Below are 15853 nucleotides of genomic sequence, written 5' to 3' on the forward strand. Positions count from 1 at the left end.
CCTTTAACCTATACAGTACTGTAAAGTTCAGCTTACATATAAATGGAGGGCTCTTTTCAGTGAGCGCCTGTTATTAAGAGTGGGAAGAAGACGTCAGTGTTACTGTAAGTGTAATGGTCAGCTGAGTAACAGCAGCGAGGTCAACAACCGATCATATATCTGGTGTAAATGTCTGTAACTCAGTGGGGGTGTTCTTCATAAGATAAAACTTTATTTATCCCAGAGATAAAATGAATAATAAACAGAATAATTCAAACAAGTATATAAAAAATACAGATTATCAATAAACCCAATGTACACAACGTCTGATATGTAAAACTGGGCGTTACAACGTGAAACTGGTTATCAGGTTTTACATATATATATATATATATATACACACATATATATCCAGTATTTACTTTATGATCAAACACCAGTAAAACTAATGGCACTCCCGTCATCCTTAACGGAGGTTTGTGTTTATTGCTAATTAGTGATTGTTAGCATGCTAGCATTAGTTTAAAGCACTGCTGTTCCACTGGCATATTTCTAATAGAAGTGTTTCTATGTTTCACATTATTAATAAACACAGAACATGGCAACTTTTGTTGGTCGTAAATATGGCCCCTGACCTGGGTGTCCACTGATGTAAGGTTGGTCCTTGTCTCTGAGCGCACACGTGATCACTTCTTCGTATTGAATGGGAAAAAGCTCTGAAACTAATATTGAGTAAGGACTGGAGTAAGGACTTCTAATTCATTAGAGTCAGTTTGTTTCAGTAGGAAAAGCTCAGATGTAAATAATAAGTTTATTATTACATTTCTTTTTCTTAATCTTTGTGCAGCCATCAAGTTAAACAATACACATTCCCCAGGAGTGGCTGCTGGCCTTTACATAACCTTTCCCAGAAAAAGGGTGACTTCATGTCCCAGTTTTTCCTTTCCCGGTTTCTCCCACAGAGCGACACAATGTTTACTCCTAACCTGAAAGCTAATGCTACCTTAAACACCCTTAAAAACACAGTGAAGGAATAAGAAGCTCAGGGTGTTATTATATGTCAGCACAGCTGCCTCATCCTAAAACATACACATATTTGCTTTGTTGCTGAGAGTTAGATGAGAGGATGCAACTCTCAGGTCTGTGTGGTAAATATGAGCCTGGTTCAGCTCAGCATAAAGTCTAGATGTGGCTGGTGGGAGGATTTTGTTCAAAACGGACACACAAATTCCACATATCTATTTCATGAGGCAGAGGCGTAGGAGTGGGAAGTTTTAAAGGTAGAAAAGATAAATAAACAGTGTGCGGGAATTTATCTTTTCTACTTTAGGAGGATTTTGTTACCATTGGACAGATCCAAGAAAGCTAATAAGTCTGTTTCCCTAAATGTTGAAACTATTCCTTTAACTGAAGCCTTTCCATCTGAGGTTACATTACATTTTCAAACAAGAAGAACGCGGTGACTATACAGCAGTTACATTAACAGCAAGAAACTGGTATTGAATAGAGAGCTTCATTTACATGTAGTAATTTGCTTATTTATTCCACGGCTGCTCTTTTACAGTAACACGACCCAATTAAACTCTGTTTTCTAAATGTTTCTAATTCATATGTCAACATGTTGAAGTTGAGTAAATATGTAGTAAAAAGGTGAGAAATGAGGTGAGGAAAATCACACACATGACTGAAAGGGACTAATCATCACACAGACAAGAGTTTCCAGTCAGTGCAAGTCAATATTTGCATCCTTTCCTGAGTCAACAGTGACATTGCTACAGTGGGATGGTTACTAAAGAGAAATCACACATGTTTTTTTATTTTTACTTCCTCATATCATCATTTCTGGGTCAGGACATTTTTTTTTCTCTCTGAGGTTTGAGTGTTTGAGTCCATGTACAAACCAAACCCACTAAAAACAAGATAAGAGTTTTTCATCTATGTGACACAGATTGGAAAACTGAGGAGATATTCCTCAGATATTTTAAATAAATTCCACTTGCAAGATCAAGCTAGAAAAATAGAAATATTTTTATTTAATTACAGTTTACAAAGAAAAAAAAAACATTTACATTGAACAAAAGAGCACAGATTTAATAGTTAAACATGATGGAGAAAGAAGTCAAGCATTTGAATGAGTGAACGGTGCACATGTGCAGACCTGTGTGTGTATGTGCACAGTCGGTCACTTGAAGCCAATGATCTCCTGAGTGGCCAGTCTGATGAGCTGGTTGAAGTCAAACTGGATGTACTTCCTCCAGTAGCGTCTGTCTCTGCCGTAGGTCTGAGCAGGATAACAAGGACTGCCTGAAACACAGATTGGGAGGAAGGAAATGTAAATATGTTGATCCTCAGCTTATAAACTGCACTTTGTGTCAGGCTCAGATTATTGAAACTTGTCGGTGAGAGAGCTGTTGCCGATATTTTCTAGTATTTATTTTCCCAGGATGGTGAAGTCCTGACCTTACTCCCTCTTCTGACCTATAAAGGGTTTAACCTGAGCCAGGAACATCTCTAGTCAGTTGCCCCGAGTGTTTATAGCCCAAATATTTTCCCTTGGAGGATCAGAACTCAAAGTTAATGGGTCGGCCAAAACCACAGTGTCATTCTGCTCACCATACTCAGATTATGAAAACTAATTAATAATTAGTGATCCTACAGATTTAAAGAGCCGTTTTACCTCACAAAAAAACCCAGCATAAACAGTTATATAACTAATTATAATAATAAAAAATATGTTTTTAAATTAAGTTTTATGTTTTTTTTCCACTAGAAACGTCTGGTGGGCCAACTTTGTCCATCAGTCCTTATGAAGACAGGGACTCCTGACAACATAACCCTGACTTACCTCTTCTGAACGGTGGAGAAATCTGGCTCTGGGCTTTGGTTAGTATAACTTATTAGCTATAGATATTTTTTTACAGGTTAAATTAGAATTATTACAAACTGAGGCCACCAGTAACTGGGGCTTTAATTGAGGGTTTTATTTGCAAAGATCTGGATTTGTTGAGGCATCATTTTCTAAACACACATGCAACTAACAGCCAATGAGAGCACAAAGACAGAAGATGTTTGAAATAATAACAACAAAGCTGAGGTAAGCTGCAGGTTTACTAGATAGCTGAGACTGGGTACAGGCTTGTGAAGATACGACCACAACTGCTTAAGATAACATCACTTCCGAGAAAACAATATATATAACATCACACGAACAGAGGAGAGCTGGGACAGCTTGAACCAGGTGAAAGACAACAGGTCCTTTTTTTGTGTGTTTGAGCTCAAACTTGAGAGAATAAATGAATCAGCCTGTGAGTGCAATGTGGTGCATTTCTCTCCCTGGCATAATTAAAAGTAATAACTTGGTGATGTTGTATGTATCTGAGCATTGATGAGGTTAAACACTGCTGAGCTCACAATGTATTTGTTGATCCTATAACACCCTCTAGAGGTTAAGAGTCTTTTATAGGACAACCTGCTGATTTTGAAACTACACGGTTTTAAAATTTACATTTACATGCACTGATTAATTTAAAAGTATCATAAAGAATATTGTAATAGAGGCATGTGGTTGTGTTTGAATAGTCCTTCTGTTTTATTGTGGATTTCTGTATAATATGTTGTTTATGTTCTATTTAAATGTGTTGTAAAGGAGATTTTTGATCTTAATGGGACTTCCTGGTAAAATAGAGTTAAATAAAGTTGCTGTTTGTACAATAGCAACCTGTAAATTCAAGTTAAACCCTTGTTGTGAAATCTGGGATCACATTTAATGAAGCAAAAAGAAATGTTGAGAGAGAAAGTACAAAAAGTTCAGATTCATTCGTAAAATAATAGTTTTAACTTATTTTGAATTATAATAATAATTCTGGACTGTTTGCATTGTGAAGGTTTAACTTTGGTTTAACTTTGGTTTGAGAAAATATAATAATAATATAATCATTAAAAACAGCTCAACTAACTATATCAGTAAAATCCTGCTTTTATATTAATGGATGAGTAATGATAATGTAATGATATCATATATTAATGCCATTATATATGGTATCAACTCAGTTTTTGGGTCTTTTTATTGCCTTCAGTGGATAGTGACAGCTTTAGAGTGACAGGAACGGGGAGAGAGAGGGGACGACACGCAGCAAAGGGCCACAGGTCGGAGTCTAATATGTGTGTGTGTGTGTGTGTGTGTGTGTGTGTGTGTGTGTGTGTGTGTGTGTGTGTGTGTGTGTGTGTGTGTGTGTGTGTGTGTGTGTGTGTGTGAACTCACTGATGCCATGCAAGATCCTAGCAACAGCTCTTCCAGAGAATTTCTCATCACTTCGGTTGCCAAGAAAACTTCTGATGTCGGCTCTGATCTGATTCTCCCAGTCTGCCAACTACAAACACACGAGTAAATAAACTACAATATCCAGACACAAATTCATCAGAAGCTCCTGACAACCGCTCAGTGTGTCGACCTTATATTTGTCAAGCTCTTCGACGTCCAATGGTGCGAGCGTGTAGCCTCGGTCTCGCCTCTTGTCGAAGTACTCAGAGAGAAGGCTTTTCAGTCGGAGACTGCGGCTCTCGTCCAAATCATCGACACAGGACGACACGCTGCGGAACGCAACACTGCGACACAAGATACACACATCGTTACACACAAAACGCAACATAGTTTGGGCGAGTAGACGCACATATAAGGGACAGACAGTTAAATACATCCACACACAGTCCGTGTAACCATTTCAGAGCCCTTTCCTAGTCCTGACTGATTCTTTGAATGCTCATCAACATTTTTTGGGACATTTTAGGGTGTCAAAGATGTGGAAGGTTTTAAATCAGGATAAAAGGGTGGAGATTTACAGATTTCATAGCAACCTTTTTAAACAAGCATTACCCATTAGAAAACCTAAATTCACAAATAATCTCTACAATTTATTCATCCTGTATGAAGTGATTGGTTTTTAAAAAGTGAATCACAAATTGAGATTTTAGTGTCATGTACTACCAACTATTTGTTGATGTGTTCAGTTACAACAACACAGGAAAATAATCCCATTAGAAAATATGAAAAAAAGATCTGAGCCAATCAGAATCAGTAAAAAAGAGCCAGAGTACCTCATAGTAATAAAATATATACACAATGTGTGCTAATATATACAAAGAAAATGTAAATATGTAAATGTATGCCACAGTATGTGCAGAGGTGTGTGTGTGTGTGTGTGTGTGTGTGTGTGTGTGTGTGTGTGTGTGTGTGTGTGGACCTTTTGAAGGCCTTGAAGCAGGCGGTCAGCTGGTACAGTTGTGTTCTCTCTTGGTTCTGCACTCGATTGTGGAGGAACTGACAAACTCTGTCCATCTCCTCATCGCTGAGGTCGCCGAAGGAACGGAAGTAGAAGGATATGGAGGACAATTCAACTTGGATACCGCTTCGACCGCCGGCTGAAACACAAATTTATTTATTTTAGTTTGTTCTACAAGTACACAACATTATTTCAATTACTTTTCATTTTCACTTTCAGTTAATTAAATGTTTTTTCAGTTCAGTTGTGGTTAACTTTAATAACCTCGGTGCACACACATACCTCTACCAGTGCTCCACTGCAGCTGTCTCAGTCCTCTCTTCACAATAGGAAGCTGCCATCCCATAGTGTCCGCCACCTCGACAACATCAAACTCCAGCTGATCACATGTCTCCACTCGCTCGCCCGCCATCCGTCTTCTGGCCAACACCACAGCAACCGGAGGGCAACTGAGGAAACAGTACATATTTGTCATTTAAAATACCTAATGACAAACACATTAATACACATGTGGTGCAACCAGGCACATTTTATGTAGACTGACGGACATTTCATTACATTTTAGTGATTTTCTGGAGCTGTCTTGGTCCTTCATAGCAGCTGATTTTACACACAGACAGTGTTGGGTGGAGAAGTTCAACAAAGCGCTGGGGATGCAGCTCCAGGTAGCAGAGGAGCGTTTCTACACCTGAAATACACAAACGTGCAAATAAAGAAGGAGAGTTAGTTAAGTTTTAGTTCCACTTTTTATGGTGTGTGTCCTACTACTGAATGTACTTAAAACTAAACATGTTATGTTCCTGCTTCATGAGAAATGTGTGTGTGTGTGTGTGTGTGTGTGTGTGTGTGTGTGTACCTGTCCTCCCAATTACATATCTGTTTATCAGTACATCTATTTATATGTTGTTTTATTTATTTATGTTTATGCCCCTTGTGTGTGTTTCCACTTACCTTCCTCTGTGATGTCCAGAGCCTCGACAGTTTCTTGGATGGGAATCGCTCTCTCATGAGTGTGACACACTCGCTCTCTGGGCCAATCGCTGCTCTCCTCCTCCTGGTCCTTCAGCCAATCACCAGCTCCTTTCACCTCCACGTCCTTGTCCTTCATCAAACCATCAGCTTCCTCCTTTTCGACTGTCGGCTCTGCTTTCTCCTCCTTCTTCTTTTCCTCTCCTTCATCTCTGTCCTCTCGGACAGGTAGCTCTGCTGCATCAGGGTGTGACGTCTCCTTGCAGTGAAAACACAGTTACGCTGAAACTTTTATTCTTTTATTGGGTGAAAGAGTCATTTTAAGAAAAGCAGTAGTTTAAATTACCTGTACAGTAGATGGTACAGGTGTGTCTGTATGTACTGTGTCCTGATGAGAGGGAGGGTTCAGGCTGCTCTCCTCATCACACACATCCATCATTTCCAGCAGCTCTGAATCTTCTATGTCCTTTACACACAGACAGTTTTTACTTTAGTTTTTTTAACCATAGTCTGAAAACTATTAGTTGAAACAGCATTGTCACACACACACACACACACACACACACACACACACACACACACACACACACACACACACACACACACACACACACACACACACACACACACACACACACACACACACACACACACACACACACACACACACACACGCAGGTAAAGTTACCTTCACAAGTTCCTGTTGTTTCTGGTGTATCTGTTTACATTTGCACGGAGGGAAAACTTTCTGCACCAGTTTCTTAACGGTGTAGTAGTCGACTGTGTCCGCATAGATATGACGACGGAGCTCGTGGAGGTCGCCACCCTGCACACACACACAAACACACAAATTCTTATACTTAGAATATATAGTGAGGTTGACAGCACCAAGAAAAGACAACCAACAGTCGAGAATATTGTTGTGAACAGATGTGGTTTTTCCTCTGTTATCTGTGTATTATTAGATTCACTAAACTAGGATTTTGAACAATGTGTAGAAGAGGTTTGAAGCCAAAAAATACCTTGAAAATATCTTCCCTGAATAAATATAACCACACTTAAAAAAGACAATAACAATATTGCATAATACGTCAAAGTTTTTAAGGATTGATAGAAGTTATATTGACGTGTTATACATCTTTGCTAATTAGAGAACTTTTTAGATGTTTTTTGAATAAAGATAACACAGATATTGTTTGTATTGATGGAATTAGGCTGTTCCAAAGAGATTAATATTGAACAATGAAGATTGATTAAGGGAAGTCCGACAAAACTGTTGATAGAAAACATGTTTTACTGATTTAATTGTGACACACTCAGGCATCAACAGAGGGAAAAATGATACAATTCACTTTAAAGAACAAACTGACCCAATCAATTAGTATTTACTTATTTACTGTTTAACAAAGTTTTATCATGCATGCTTTAACTGTAAAATAACTAAATCCAGTGTTTAATGCCGTCAGTGAGCCAACTTAGTTACAGTCTTACCTCAGGGTCCAGAAAGAGGTGACAGTGTGCTGGTTCTCCATCTCTTCCTGCTCTTCCAATCTCCTGAACGTAGCTTTCAAAGCTCTGGAAAAACATTTACAAGTAAGGGTACATTCACCTTTTTAATGTATAAAAAAACCCATTCTGAATCTTCCCCATCTATAAAACATTGAGATTTTAACATCTATCATACAATGTCAACTGGGCAAACTCCATCTGCTGATGAAGATTATGTGATATGATCAAAAACGCCATCAAAAAACTGCTAAATTCGGTTTTATGTTCCATGAAGTGAAAGTTTCTTAGTTACACAATGAGTCCGAATAAAGAAACAGTCAGTTTTTCTTTTAGTTAAAATCAGACCACCACCCACCTTTGGCATGTTGTAGTGGATGATACCACGGACGTCAGACTTATCGAGGCCCATGCCAAACGCCACAGTGGCCACCACGATTCTGAGTTCCCCGCACATGAAGTTGTTCTGAACGCGACGGCGCTCTGATGCCGACAAGCCGGCGTGGTACGTCTCTGCCTGCCATTTCAGAGGTTTACGAATCTTCTTCCTTGCTAAATGTAGAAAGATAAGGTAGTATGAAAACAATAGAGACATTGAGAGAGAAGTAAAAAAGTATCAAATAGAGGAAACGCTGTTTGTAATACAACATCCGGCACATCTGATGTTTCTCTTAATTAAAATCTAATCAATCAAAAATATGAATTATTCCACTCTTACCCAGCTCTTTCTTCCTCTGCCCTACAGGGTTGCTTTGTGCCTGACTGCTGTTGGTGTGTTTGTTTTCTTTCACCAGCACCCCCTGCAGGCAGGTCCTGAGCAGCGCTGCCACACGAACTGTCTCCTCTCTCCTGGTGCAGTACACAATGACGGAGTCCAGACAACCAAAACGATCCCCTTTCAGCAAAGATACTAAAGCCTAAAGAGAAAAGGGGGAGACGCTACAGTAAAGGGCAAGACGTACAACTATACATTTGACCTAAAACACCTAAAAACTCATCATTCTACTGAGGTAGGTTCAATGTTGATACACTGAAACTCATCACACCTGATCCTTTTCTCTATCCATGGACACAGACAGAAACAGATTAGAAGGCACTGCTGCAGATCGGACTGCGATGCCGTCCTGATCAGTGATGTCGAGATGTCGTGCAATGTCCAGAGCAGTGGACAGCGTGGCTGTAGCCGTGAGTCCCAGCAGGCACTGCACTCCTAGACGCTCCCTTAGTACCTACAAACAACAAGTACATCACACATGTTTATGATGTTATTTTTCAAAGACAGATGGGTCAGCTACAGTTAAGTAACGCGCGCGCGCGCGCGCGCGCGCACACACACACACACACACACACACACACACACACACACACACACACACACACACACACACACACACACACACACACACACAGACACACACACACACAGACACACACACACACACAGAAACCGTCATTAACCCACCTTACAGAGTCTTAGGTAACAGGGTCTAAAGTTGTGTGACCACTCTGAGACACAATGAGCTTCGTCTATACAGGCGAAGGCGACAGGTGGGAGCTCCTGAGCCGAGGGCAGACACCCTGAACCTGAACCGCCTCCACCGACCAGAGCTTCTGGAGAGAGGAGTAACACACACACCTGGCCTGACTTCACCTGGAGAAACAGAGGAAGGAGGTCACACACTTTGAGCTGAAAATACTACTGAATATATGAGGAAAAGTCTGGCGTTTGATTCTGGATTGGAAATTTGTGATAACATTTTACTCTTTGAGAGACGCAGGAAGATATTGGTTGTTGTTGTTATTGTTTCCTCCAACTCTTTACGGTAGAGACTCCTATTATGTGCGTTACCTTTTCTATAGCAGCTTCTCTCTGTTTCATCGTCATGTTGGAGTGGATACAGGCCGCCTTGAGATTGGCTGGCAGGCCAGACAGCTACACACACACACACACACACACACACACACACACACGAGACATACACAACAAAATGTGTTATAACTGTGTCACTGTTCAAAGAGAGAGGGTGTATTTGCTCTGTAAACTTCAATTATGACTAGAAATTACAAAATGTCTGATTTCTTTATGTATTCTTTTTGCTTGTGTGTGTGTGATTACCTGGTCATCCATTAGTGAGACTAGAGGTGAAATGACCAAAGTGATGGATTTTGATCGCTGAGCATACAGGTAGGCTGGGAGCTGATAGCACAACGATTTACCCATTCCTGTTGACAACACTACGAGGGTAGAGAGACCTAAAGAAAAAATGAGAGAGCGCCAGACAAACATGAATACAGACATTACAGGTGTACAGATGTGTGTCTGTTTTATTACATGTGTGGACTGTACATACCTGACAGGATCCTCATGATGGCTTCCTCTTGCCCTGGTCTAAATGACTGATAGCCAAGGTCCTTTAGAGCTGCATACACCTCGGCAGGTGTTTCTAAACAGACAAAACGTTTGAATACATGTACAGTGCGTGTATATTTTTAATCCTTTGACTTATTATACAGTGTTTCAATGTAAGGAACACAGTAAGTGTTTACCTTGGACTTTCCCATCATCTTTGAGATCATAAAGTGGTTGCATTGGTGGAGGAGGAGCAGGACGCTCGTAGTCAGGACGAATCACATTAAGCAACACCTCGTCTTTACGGTTACTGTCCACCTCCTTTTCTTGGTGTGGCTGCTCCTCATTAACATTGGGAGATTCCACTGGAACACACACGACCAACAAACTACTTGTAATAATGCAGCAAGTTCTCTCAAACACTGTGCTCTGATTTGCAAAGCAGCAAAATTACAAGACTTCATAAAAAAAGCAACTTAGGAAAAATAATTTTGTATTTCCAAGACAATAAAGTGATTAAAATTGACTTAATTAATGAATACACGTATGATTTATGATAGTAAAAGTGAATCCTCCATGTGGTCCTTCTCTAAACCTCCACTTTTAACTGTAACATGAAATGTAATAAATTAAATTGGCCATATTAAGACAAAATACAATTTCATAACCAGCCCAACTCACCGATAACCTTCTTTACCTGTTGATGCAAATCTACAACATTATTTGTTTGATTAAAGTTAAATTAAATAAGTTGTCACTAATTCTTGGGAGGCTGCACACATCAGACAAACCTAAAAACCTATATTATTTCATTTATACACAGGAAATAAACTGCTCTGACACAAAAAAAAGAGTGTAAAGCAGCGTGCTCTAAACAGACAATAAGTTCAACCGTCGTACCCAGCGGCTGAGGTCGTAGTGTCCCTGTCGCCCTGGCAACCTCCTCCAGCGTGGGCAGCTCAAACGGCTCCTCTTCAGCGGGCGGGTCCTCAGCAATGGGAGGAGGAGGAGGGGCTGCAAAAGTTATTATTTGTCTATCAATAGAAACATTTCAGAGGTGATATTTATATATTTATTCTCCCGCAGCAGAAATCTATCATTACTAGTACGATCCTGATGTGCTCATGCAAATAAATATTTTAAACTTGAAATCATATGACACCATATGAGATGAATAACTTTAGACAATTTTAAAGTTTAAAGAGAATTTGCATCGCTTTGTTTTACCTGGTCCCTTGCACTCGAGGGCCCAGTGTCCGGTCCCTCCGCACTTGTAGCAGGTGTCGCCCTGTCGATTGAACCCTCCTCTGAATCCCCCCCTGAATCCACCCCTCCCTCCTCTGCCAAAATATCCACCACCTCCACCAAAACGTTCCCCTTTCAGCTGGAACTTCTGCATGTACATCTAAAAACACACACACACACACACACACACACACACACACACACACACACACACACACACACACACACACACACACACACAGACACACACACACACAGTGAAACATAGTTTTGTAATACAGGATTTTATATCACAGCAGTCTAACAAGGCGTGTGGGACTGGATGTTCAGATTTCTGGGACAAAGGCACATAAATATATCACAAATACACCAGTGTCTTATTTTCAATTATCACATATAGCTGACAACAGAGTTTGTTTTATAATTTAGTTCCGTTTTACTTTTAATCTTTTGATTATAAGACATTCTCTAAACACTAGGGATCAGTCCTAGACACACACACACTGCAAACACACAAATAAAACGTACCTGTTTGCGTAGACCAGCACCTCTGAGTGCGTATCCTTTCACATGAGACTTCTTCTTGAGATTTATCTTCACAAAGTTACCCTCTGGGCCTTTCACGTTTCTGTACAAATAAAATATATATTAGACTACAAAAAGACAAAACAACAACATCAGTTTATAGTCCAATGACGTGTACAGGTACAGCACACGTGTAGGGTCTTACCTGGGTCTGACTGGCTGAGAGTAATACTTTCTCCTGGCTCCAAATTCCTCCTCTATTTCTCCTAACAAGTTCTCCTGAGGAACCTTAACAGGAAAAATACTGCATTTAACTCATTTGTACAACAATACAAACACAGTGATGCTGAGATGAATTCAAACTTAACTGTACTTACCTTTTTTGGTGCCTTAGTTTCTGTCTCTTTTTCAGCCTCATCATCTTCCTCTCCCTCTCCTTTTTTCTTTGCTCTCCTTTTCTTCCCTCCTTTTTGAGCTGGGCTGGGGTTTACATCAGAGCTCTCCTCTTTCTTTTTTGCATTCCTACGCCTCTTCTTCACTCCTCCCTCCTCTGTCGTCTCTCCCTCCACGTTCTCTCCCTCTCTCTGCCTTTTCCTCCCTTTCTTCTTTGTACCTTTGGATGTCTGACCGGTTTCGCTGTCGTCTTCCGGCGTTGGAGGTGGCATCAGTCGTCTTTCCACCTCGTCACCTTTCTTCTTTTTTATTTTTTCTTCCCCTCCTGTACTTTTTTTCCCAGTGTGTTGTAGTTTCGCTGCACTACTGCTGTCTATTTTGTCACTACTAACACTCTTAAGCTCCTCATGTCTTCCCGAGTCTGCCTCTCTTTTTTCTCCCTCTCCATCCACTTCTTCTTTTCGAACTCTTTCATCTCCTTGCATTTTTCCTTCCTTTTCTTTCTCAGCTCTTTTCTCCAGATCTATCTCCTGGTTGCCGGCTGCAGGCTTCACCTCCGTCCCCATCTCTCCAAACACCTGACACCTCTCCAGCCACTTCTCATCAACAAAACTCAGCCTGCTGGCAGGAGAGGGTCTCCCTGCAATGCCTCTACCTCCTATTCCTCCTCTGGCGCCTCCAAGACACTGAGGGCTTCCTCTCAACCCAATCAAAGCTCCAGCACCAATACCCTTATGTGGAGTTCCTAAAGTTTCAACATTTTCTTTTTTGTCTCCTGAGGCTCCTATACTTTCATTTAACTTTCCGACATCTCCTCTCGAAGGTCCTACTCTACCTGGAGAAAATAATGACGACATCAGGGCAGAAGATCTGGCTGGAGAGGGAGCTACACTAGAGGTATTTGGATTTTGTGATCTAATCATTTTACTCGAGCTACTAGAATTTGCAGGTTCTTCATGAGACTCTCCGACAGGTTTAAATGGTTCAAACTGATCTTCAGGCTCCACTGCATTGAGTTTTGGTGAAGACAGGGACCCCAGGCAAGTCTTTACTCTTCTGTGAAAAGGAACACGATCACAGAAAACATTTAGGAGCCACTACTGGCTACCTAGCATGGAAACTCATAAGAAAGATGAAAGAGTATTGTAGTTAGGTAGTTTTGTGTCTGTGCATTGTATTTTAACTGATATACAGCTGCAATATTCAGCTAAATAACTGCTATATAATTATCAGTAAATAATGCAATTATAATATTATTATTATAATATGCAGTTAACCCAAAAATAACTCCTTCCATGTGATTACCTCGGTGAGAAAAGGTTTGATTCGGGGTCAGTGGAAGTGGTCTTGGCCGTGGCAGCGACGGGACTGTTTGTCTGTCCATCTTTTAAGGAGTTTAGAGGCACCCGACCAGGAAGGAGCGGTTTCTTCAGTGAGACAGGTCTGTCCTAGAATAACAGAAGGAAATCACAGCTTTAGCACCAAAACCAACCAACAAGAAATCATTGTTATTGTAACCAGTTGGTCGCTTTATCCTCACACAACCAGGAAGTTTGTCATTTACTATAATGTGGTGTAGAGTGTGCCTCACCTTAGTGAGTGTACCCATGTTGTTTTTAAGCTTTAGGCCGTAGTATTGGGCAGAGGCCTTGAGACTGTCTCTGTCCTGGGGTGTCAGTTTGGGAGACGACGCAGGCTGAGAACTGCGGTTCAGATGAGACCCCCAACAGTCTGACTCCTGTGTAGATCAACAAACAATCAAACACATTATCTGGCTTGTCAATGTTGGTTTGTTTTCTACATAAATCTACTATGAATCTACTCTTCAGTACCTTCTGGGGTGTTTTGACCTCGGCTGTAGGTCTCGACTGCTCAACATGTCCACTGGCTGCATCACTGCCGCCGTTTTCTTTGGCTTGTTTCAATCTTCTGTATTCTTTATACAGCGCTGGAATAAAGACACACAATGTGATATCCTCCTTCCTCTGGACAAATTATTTATGTAACTAAGTACATTTATTCAAGTCCTGTACTTGTAACCTACTTTACTTTAGTATTTCCATTTGATGCTACTTTATACTTCTATTCTTCTCCAAGAGGGAAATGTACTTTTTACTGCACAACATTTATTTGACAGCTCTAGTTACTCTACAGATTAAAATTATACATAAAAACACACATGATAAACATACAACTTGCTTTGTTAAACAATATACTAATGTTTAACAACCTTTTTGGCTCGTGGCCTCTTACAAAGAAGTATCTGGGGCCCCTGGACATGTTTTACTCTATGTCTAAGTTTATTATCAATTGCACCAAAGAGACATTTACTTCAAGCCTTAAAGAGGAAAAACTACCAAAAACAGCAAGAATTACAAGAAAAGTCCAAAAAATAAAATATTAATTTGTGTAGCAGGTTTGTTTTTTCTTCTTTCCTCTCCCATTAATCATCTCACAACCCCTCAGATTTATCTTGTGACACTTTGTAGAGGTCTGACTTCTAGTTTAGAACAATAATGTAGATAAAGTAGTTAAAATTAACTAAATACTACTTACACATTGATGCATTAACAAGCTAATAAGTCACAGTCACAATGAAATATGATCGGGACAGATTATTTAAGATAGAGGTGGACTAGATAAAAGGGCCAAACATATATTATCTGGGTTGCAGGTTATGGATTATACTCACTCCTGGTCTCCTCTGGAGCCTCATCAATGTCCTCCTGGAAATTAAAGATTATAATATTAAACTATATGGAAACAATCTGACGACAACAGGGTTTGTAACAACAGTGAAACACACCACACACACACACACACACACACACACACACACACACACACACACACACACACGAAGACGAATATAAACTATCCTGTTATTATAAATCACGATTAGCGTTAATTTACCTTGTTTGGTTTCTTCTGGTGCTGTTTGACAAACCCTTGCTCCCAGTTCTTCAGCAGAAGTTTCAGCTCGTTGTATCGATCCATTATAAAGGGTCAATACTGTATATTTGTCAGTTAGAGAACAACGTGTGTCGGGTGAAAGCTAACACAACAGCTAGATAAAGTTACAAACGCATCTTTAGTCTCAGTATTTGGCAGCTAAAACGTAATTTCTTCATTAACCGTGAATTACGTATTCTCTCTAATATACTCTAATACACGTTACAGCTACTTAAGCAGACGAAAACGTTACGTGTGTGGTGGAAACTGTCATATTAAATTAAATTAAAGGGTTTTTTTTTCTTCCTGTTTGTGTTGTTTATGATTTTCCCGCGCCGGACTGTGACAGCTTGTGTTGCCAGGTTACCTTCCTGTATCCACCGATCTCACAAAACAAGAGATTGTTGTTGTTTTACACGGACTTAATGTACGTAAGTGAAAACTTTATGAATGATGAGAAACATAAAGACGATAGAGATAAATGCAGTAGTCTGTGTAATAGTTGTGTAGCTCTCTAATTTCCTAATCTAACGTTTAGATTTAAAAGAGGGTTGAAGTCTGCCTGGCAACCGTTTCCTCCACAGTCCGCCTCTTTCTTAAAGAGACAGGAACCTCAGAAATGTCCCAAACTCTCAGTTCAACTCATGTGTGTATT

General features: G+C 40.1%; 1 protein-coding gene across 1 annotated transcript; it reads right to left on the reverse strand.

Annotated features, from left to right (window-relative positions):
* Window positions 1-1989: 1989 nt before the first annotated feature.
* Window positions 1990-15533, reverse strand: recql4 (RecQ helicase-like 4). Its single transcript, XM_051389947.1, has 28 exons — window positions 15160-15533; window positions 14939-14972; window positions 14079-14194; window positions 13838-13984; window positions 13552-13694; window positions 12231-13302; window positions 12059-12141; window positions 11857-11956; window positions 11311-11488; window positions 10984-11097; window positions 10281-10448; window positions 10085-10177; window positions 9850-9986; window positions 9583-9666; window positions 9196-9384; window positions 8780-8962; window positions 8452-8650; window positions 8092-8285; window positions 7719-7802; window positions 6916-7053; window positions 6574-6693; window positions 6210-6486; window positions 5817-5946; window positions 5541-5707; window positions 5220-5397; window positions 4431-4584; window positions 4241-4349; window positions 1990-2283 (listed from the first exon to the last, which is right to left on the reverse strand). The coding sequence occupies exons 1-28, from the start codon at window positions 15241-15243 to the stop codon at window positions 2162-2164; spliced, it is 4797 nt and encodes a 1598-aa protein (XP_051245907.1). The 5' UTR covers window positions 15244-15533; the 3' UTR covers window positions 1990-2161.
* Between the last annotated feature and the right edge of the window lie 320 nt (window positions 15534-15853).

This window comes from Dicentrarchus labrax, unplaced genomic scaffold, assembly GCF_905237075.1.
Source record: "Dicentrarchus labrax unplaced genomic scaffold, dlabrax2021, whole genome shotgun sequence".
NCBI lineage: Eukaryota > Metazoa > Chordata > Actinopteri > Moronidae > Dicentrarchus > Dicentrarchus labrax.

Bases quoted from the DNA above. Each gene is read 5' to 3' on its own strand.
- recql4 (XM_051389947.1), bottom strand. From the start codon at position 15,243: ATGGATCGATACAACGAGCTGAAACTTCTGCTGAAGAACTGGGAGCAA. The intron at 9,987-10,084 runs GTATGTACAGTC...TTTTTTCTTTAG, and splicing joins CATCATGAGGATCCTGTCAG to GTCTCTCTACCCTCGTAGTG. The intron at 7,054-7,718 runs GTAAGACTGTAA...GTGTGTGTGCAG, and splicing joins ACCTCTTTCTGGACCCTGAG to GGTGGCGACCTCCACGAGCT.